Genomic DNA, 7,397 nt, shown 5'->3' with positions numbered 1-7,397 from the left:
AGAGTGGAGTGAGAGGATAGTGAGTTCACGTCATCTCTGCATCCCTGGTGGAGCCTTTAAGCGTGCCTGATGGTTATGAGAAAGTCCACTGATGTTACCACTGTCACCAATGTCATGTGCCACATGTTAAGAGACTCTCTAAATTGGGCGGCTCTTCCCTTTGGCATAGTTGGGATATGTGGAAAGCTCCTGGTACTGCTAAATTTGCCTTAATTAAATGCCACTGTGGCTGCTACTAGGGACTGCAGATAATGAATAGGGTACTCTTCTAACTTCAGTCAATAAAAAATATTAATAAATTGTAATAGCTATTTCCAAAGGAATTACCACAGAGTTTTGGTACCTAAACTCTGCTCAGCTCAAATTTCAAAACCCATTAAAAATCTAATGCACATAGTTCAGACTTTTTCACCACCATATAGTTTAAGCACGTCTGGATTTTTCTTCTGCTTCCTCCCTCTGGTTCACTTCCTGGGAAACAGCTCATCCAGAGAGGTCGTTTTTGAATCTGAGACTTAGAATAATTATTAGGCTTTTGAGAAGACTTTTGTTCTGGGAGACTGTTTTCTTTAAAATGTTTCTTTCAGAAGTACTCAACTCCTGTGTCTTTTCCTGTTTTAAATTTGTCTCTAGTGTTGCAGGCCTCAGATATTTTGCAGCACTGAAAATGTCCTGAACTCTGAGTCCTCTGAGTAATCACATGAACCTTTCTAAAGTGAGTTTATCTGCTCTGTCCGTTTGTTCTGACTTCTCTGGCATCTCACAGGAGTCTCCTCCTTATTTTCAGGTCACTTGAGATGGTAATGTTGATAACGATATTTCTCAAACATTTCATGGTGATGGACTCATTTCTATTGGTTAATCATTTTTCTTAGTGATTGGTCATTGCGACAAATATCTGATAATTTTCAAGAAGGAAAATCTGGAACTGATTGGAAACAAATATATAAAGGGCAGGTAGGAAGGATAATAAGAGGAAGAATAAAAGAGTTAGGAAAATGAAATAGAGCCAAAGAAATGATTTGGGGAACTACAAATAAAGACTAGAAACAGATGTAAGGTGTGTGATTGACGGCATAAAAGTTGGATGCTGAAGAATAAATTATTAATATTATTAATGTGATTTTATTATTGTTATCTGTTATTCTAGGCAAAGTCTTTGTGAATACAGACATAATTAATTAAAAATGAGACAATCCACGAAATCTTGTACATTTCAAAGGGGGAAAATGGCTTGACAATGTACCACAAGATATTGGAGAGAAAGAAAGAATATTGCCTATTTAGAAGTCATACCCCTGAAAAAGTTCTTCTTCACCTGCAAAGCCTACCATGTGGTCCAACAACAGTGCTGCTCCCTTTTTGCTGACTGGCTTCCTGGGCTCAGAGGCAAGTCACCACTTGATCTCTATCCCCTTCTTTATCATTTACCTTTCCATTCTTTTTGGCAATGGCACACTTCTCTTTCTTATTTGGAATGCCCACAGTCTTCATGAGCCTATGTACTACTTCCTGGCTATGCTGGCAGGTACAGACTTTGGGATTACACTAACTACAATGCCCACAGTCATGGGCGTCCTGTTGCTGGACAAGAGGGAAATTGCCCAGGGAGCTTGTTTTATCCAATCCTACTTCATTCACTCACTGGCCATTGTAGAATCGGGTGTCTTGCTTGCTATGGCGTATGATCGTTTTATTGCAATCCGCACTCCTTTGAGGTACAAATCCATTCTTACCGACTCCCGAGTGATGAAGATAGGACTTGGGATACTGCTGAGGGGTTTTGTGTCCATTATACCCCCAATTCTGCCACTCTTTTGGTTCCCATATTGCCGTTCCCATGTTCTTTCCCATGCCTTTTGCCTCCACCAAGATGTCATGAAACTCGCCTGTGCTGATATTACATTTAATCGTGTTTACCCAGTTTTTCTGGTCGCTATGACATTCTTCCTGGATGCTCTGATTATTCTCTTCTCTTATATCCTGATCCTTAAGACAGTTATGGGTATTGCCTCTGCGGAGGAGCAGGCTAAGGCCCTTAACACCTGTGTCTCCCATATCAGCTGTGTCCTAGTCTTTTATATTACCGTGATTGGCCTGACTTTCATCCACAGGTTTGGGAAACATGCACCACATGTGGTCCACATTACCATGAGCTATGTGTACTTCCTCTTCCCTCCATTCATGAACCCCATTATCTACAGCATCAAGACCAAGCAGATTCAGAGAAGCATTGTTCACCTGTTTTCTGTGTACAGTAGAGCCTGAGCCTTTATTTCAAAATTCTTAGAGCTCTAGGATTTTTTGTTTATTTTTCCCGTTATTGGAAGAGAACTTTGGTTCCATACTCAGGCTCTTTATTCAGAGTTGGATGAGATTTTAATTAGTACTTAAAGCTAGAAGTTGATTCAAGCATGTTTGTATATATATATTAGAATATATATCTCTATTCTAATATTAAACCTGTAATAGAATATATATTAAAATAGAATATAAATGTATAGAATGTTTTATTAGAATATATTATAATATATAGTATGTATATATCCTAATATATATTTTCATTATCAGTGAAAAGCCAGATAATACCCAATGTGAAAAATACTATTTATAGATATTTGCACACCGATGTTCATAGCAGCATTATTCACGGTGGCCAGGACATGGAAGCAACCAAAATGTCCTACGATAGATGATTGGATAAAGACGTGGTACATATGTACAATGGAATGTTACTCAGCCATAAGGAGAGATGAAATACTCCCATTTGCGACAACGTGGATGGATCTTGAGATAAGCCAGACAGAAAAAGTTAAAAATCACGTGATATCCCTTATATGTGGGATATAAATCTAAAAGCAACAAATGAACAAGACAAGCAAACATAGACCTATGGACCTGGAATATAGACTAGTGGTTACCAGAGAGTGGGGAGGAGGGTGATAGATGGGGTAAAAGGAGTCAAATATGTGGTGATAGAAAGAAATCTAACTATGGGCAGTGAACATACAATGCAAAATATATTTGACTTACTGTTGAAAAAAATAAAAAATAAAATAAAATAATTTTAAAAAATCTTTCTTTATGAAAAAATACCATTTATAAGATTTAGTATTATTTAGAAAATTTTGTAAGCTACAGAAGTTGCAAGTCAGAGAAATTGACTCTGGATCTCTTAAACTAAATAAAGTATATTTATTAGAAGAACAGCGAGGTGTCATTCAAAATTATTTGCAAAGGATCAGGAAATAAAGCATTTCCCACAGAACTAGTAGATGTCCGTCAATTCTTATTTAGCAGAAACAGAGAATGGAAATCTATTGCTGCAGTTATAAACCCTACTGTTACAACTTCCATTTTTCCCATTTTATTCTTTCCTTTTGTGTATCACTTTGAACCAAGTTATAGAATTTAATTTACATTTTTAAAAATTATTCTTGATCCAAGTTATAGAATCTAAATGTTGAAGCCTGAATAAGACTGTTTCCTGGATGTGGGAGCTTGGGAGAACAAAAGTCATATCCTTTTACCTTCTGTCTTGGGAGAACTAATAAAAAACTAAGTACTTTATAATGATGAATTCATTCCAATTAATAGAGATATGTGGATATAGGACAGTTCAAAACTAAACAAATAAATATCTACTCCTGAAATATTCAGTCATTGTGCAAATAGTGATGGTTCTTGGAAAGTTGGACTGAGGTTTTCATTCATCATCATTTTGTTGGTCTTTCTCATGTACCACTTGTTTTTGTAAAGTTAGCATATTGAGTGTATTTCATTTAGGGACATAGATTTCTAATTGTCTTTGCCATTTGGTCTGAAATAAACATTCTAGAATATGAGCTACATGTAGGGAACCTGCATCCCTATTGACTATTGCAGGATGTCAGTAAGTAAACAAGAAAAAAAAGTTTGGTGGTATTAAAACTTAGTCAAGTAAAGCATTATTGTAAAAGTGGCAAATACAATGTATAACTTTATTTTCGAAGAAATCATTAGGAGGGGCTTTCAACACTATTACCTTGATTGTTACAGGATTGCTGCAAATTTAGAGGCAATGTGCCAAAAGATAAAATTAGGTATGATACAGAACTCTTACATTCAGAAAAAGAAACAGAAGTATCAAAATATAAATAAGAAAACGTGATGATATCAAGTTGGGAAATCAAATTTACTCATGAGGTAGCAAGGGATGTCATAATAGCCTGTAAAATTGTCAAAAATTAATGATAAAAGCCAACTGGATAAATATTGAAAATACTGATTCTTGAAAATAAGTGTACATGTATGGATTTGAATTTATATAAAACTCGTAACATATACTTTTTAAAACATAATTCCTGGCTGTGAAATTAATAAATCAGTATTTACCTACTGATCTAGTTATATAAATTTAAGTAAATTTAAGTAAATATAGAATTCTTCCATATAAGGCAGCTTCCAGACAAGTCTCTGAGTCTCCATGCTCACTCCAAGCTCTATTACCCTGTTTGCTAAACTTAAGATACTCCTGTACAGAATGCCTTGACTTAGTACTGACACGAAAGTAGGAATCATGTCTATGCTCTCCTCCTGAGGGATTATCAAATCAAAACAATTTATTCTGTCATATCACAAATTCAGCCAAGGCAGTTATTATATTCCTTTATCAGCTTCTGAGCTTTCCAAGACTGACTGCCTGCCATTCTGTAAATCTCCAAAGCTGTTAATGGAGTCCTTTAAAAAAAAATAAACAATTTTGTTTATGGGATGTGGTCTAATTTATTTAATTCACAACAGACTTCAATTTTTCACAGTCATAGAAACATCCTGTTACAAGTGTTATTCCAAGAGCTTTTTACCTGGATTAATTTGAGGCATGTTCATGCCTACTCAGCAGTTCTTGAGAAGGGATTAAAAATCTAACAGCTTTCAAACATCCTGTTTACAGACACAGAACTCGGTAATTATATCACAATTCAGATTTATGGATGAGAGGTGATAATTTTAAGTACTTAATAATTTAAGCATGTTAATAAAGATGTTGTAGTTTTTATTTTCTTTCTTTTTATTTTTGCTTGAAATCTTGAAAAATATTTTGCTCTCACATTTCCACACATTTCATTAAAGCTCTAAAAAGCTCTTTTCTCTAGATCTTTTTCCCTCTGCTTCCTTCATGGGTTGTTTGTGGACTTGGGCATTGCTCTGTGTGCATGTGTATATATATGTGGGTGGGTGTAGGTCTCCAGAAACACTCTCTAGGCATGTGATCTTCTCCAGGCCTCACCTCAGTCTTCAGATTCTCCATCTGTAAAACAAGGGTTTTGGACCTGACCTGGTTCTCCTTATTTCTCCCATTCTCTCTTTTAATTAGTGTACTTTAATATTGACTTGTTCAGGATGCAGAACACTTCCAACACCCCAAAATAATTCCTTCACACAACCTTTATGGTCTTTTATCCATCCCACTCTTATCTCCTGGCAGTCACTGATCTGCTCTCTATCACTATAATTTTATCTTTTTAAGAATGTCATATAACAAAAATCATACAGTATATAACTTTTTGAGATTAGCCTCTTTCACTCAGAACAATGCCTTTGAAATTCATTCAAGTTGTGTTTCTCAGTAGTTCATTCCTCTTTAATTGTTGAGCAATAGTTCTCATATGTATGTTTCAATACATGGCTATTAACTGTTTTCTTGCCATTTGCCAATAATTTTCAACCAGTTAATGTAAACCTCTATTTATATTCCACTTTGATCACCCTTTCCATGTCCATTCCTAAGACATTTCCCTCAGCTAGAATTCTCCAAATTTTAAATTCCAAATCTTCCTGTCTATCAGTTTCTCTTACTCGTGAACCTTACAGAAATCACTTGGTGCTTGCTGGCTCTATATTATATTTATCATTCTCTTCCTTTCTTTACTCTCTTTTCATCTTGTGGTTGTTTCCTCATGAGACAGCTTCCCCAGTCATTGTCTTTATCTGACTTCTTACTATTTCCTCTTGTTAAATTTATTAGCCTTGACTTCTCTGATAACCCACCCAAGCCTCTTGGCATCATTATCAAATGTTCTCACTGTTGAATAGCTGGATCCAAAAGTATTGTTGATGGATGGGACAGGAAACAAAACCAGCAAAATAAATTTTAAATCAGATAAGCATATGTAAGATTAAGATTCAACTCCTTAATTATAAGTGAGAGATGTAGGTACTTTTCTGTGGTGGCTTGAAAAGCTTAGATGTGAAGCTTACATTCTCTTGTGAGTCCGGAGTATACCAGTGACAGAATAAAATCAGTTACTTATTCAGATCTTACTGTTGCTAGTCAATGCCCTGGGAGCCTCACATTTCTACCTATTGATATTAGTAAATATTTCAAGTTATTTTTCATTATAATCTTAATATTCAGATGGAAAGATGAACTTAGATTACTTAGGTAGGCTAAATAATTTATGCAAAATCATGCAATGTGGAAAATAATCATATATATCTACACAAACAGAGTTTATGGTGCAAGTGAGGGGAGAGTGTTATCTCATTTGTGTTCTGGTCACCTGAAAACTGAAATAGAACATTCATCCCATCTATCATACTTTAAATGGGACCCTGCCTATCTGCTGAAGACTTGGGTCATGGGTAGGTAATTCAAACTATCACATGGAGAGATATATGAGGGAAGTGCTCATAATAGAAAGTAGAAAAAGGTTGGCAAGACTATGTTCATAAAAGTGTATGGAAAATCCACATTGTACTTCTCCATGTAAATGGCTGTATTTATGAATAATGTGTGTGTGAAAATGTGCCTATTTGCTCATAAGTGCTTTGACTTGCCTACAGGGGTCAATTCCTTTGAGTTTGTAGGTATCTATTACTCTATAATGTGCTTGGATATCTCTATTTACTTCTCTGAATATCAATGATAAGTATGTATCATAGTAAATATCTAACAAATATCTAAGATATTATTTAACATTTGTGCATCGACCAAAATTCATTATGTGTGTAATTTGTACCATATCCTATAATAGGTACAGTAGAAACAAAGGTGATTAAATACAACTCCTATTTTAAAGGGCTGTGTAATCTAGTTAGAAAGACATGGAAACACAGAATTGATATATGTAGAAATGAGTTACAAGATAATTGAGCATATGAATCAGAAGTCTTTGAGACCATAGAAAAGATGTTCACCTCACACTGCCAGGGGCAGACAAGGAAGAGTTAACTAATGTGACGTGACTTTAAGGGAGAAAACGTACCAGGAATTCTCTTTTTATATCTCCTCATTATGTTGTCATATGGGACGAATGAATACAACAAATACATTTTAAAAAGCAATATTTATACCGGTTATTTTAATACTGATATTTTAACCTAAATCTGTCTTTAAGTGCTGAAAATGCCTCTAC

At 35.2% G+C, this 7,397-nt stretch overlaps 1 protein-coding gene across 1 annotated transcript; it reads left to right on the top strand.

Moving 5' to 3' along the window:
* The first annotated feature begins 1,332 nt into the window (after positions 1-1,332).
* Positions 1,333-2,268, top strand: LOC105307593 (olfactory receptor 51B4). Its single transcript, XM_011383144.1, has one exon. It carries the CDS (start codon positions 1,333-1,335, stop codon positions 2,266-2,268), a length of 936 nt encoding a protein of 311 aa, XP_011381446.1.
* Positions 2,269-7,397: the final 5,129 nt, after the last annotated feature.

Source organism: Pteropus vampyrus, unplaced genomic scaffold, assembly GCF_000151845.1.
Source record: "Pteropus vampyrus isolate Shadow unplaced genomic scaffold, Pvam_2.0 Scaffold504, whole genome shotgun sequence".
In the NCBI taxonomy this organism is placed as follows: domain Eukaryota; kingdom Metazoa; phylum Chordata; class Mammalia; order Chiroptera; family Pteropodidae; genus Pteropus; species Pteropus vampyrus.
Note: the sequence above shows the minus strand (reverse complement) of the source record. Positions and strands in the feature narration are given on the sequence as shown.

Bases quoted from the DNA above. Each gene is read 5' to 3' on its own strand.
- LOC105307593 (XM_011383144.1), top strand. From the start codon at position 1,333: ATGTGGTCCAACAACAGTGCTGCTCCCTTTTTGCTGACTGGCTTCCTG.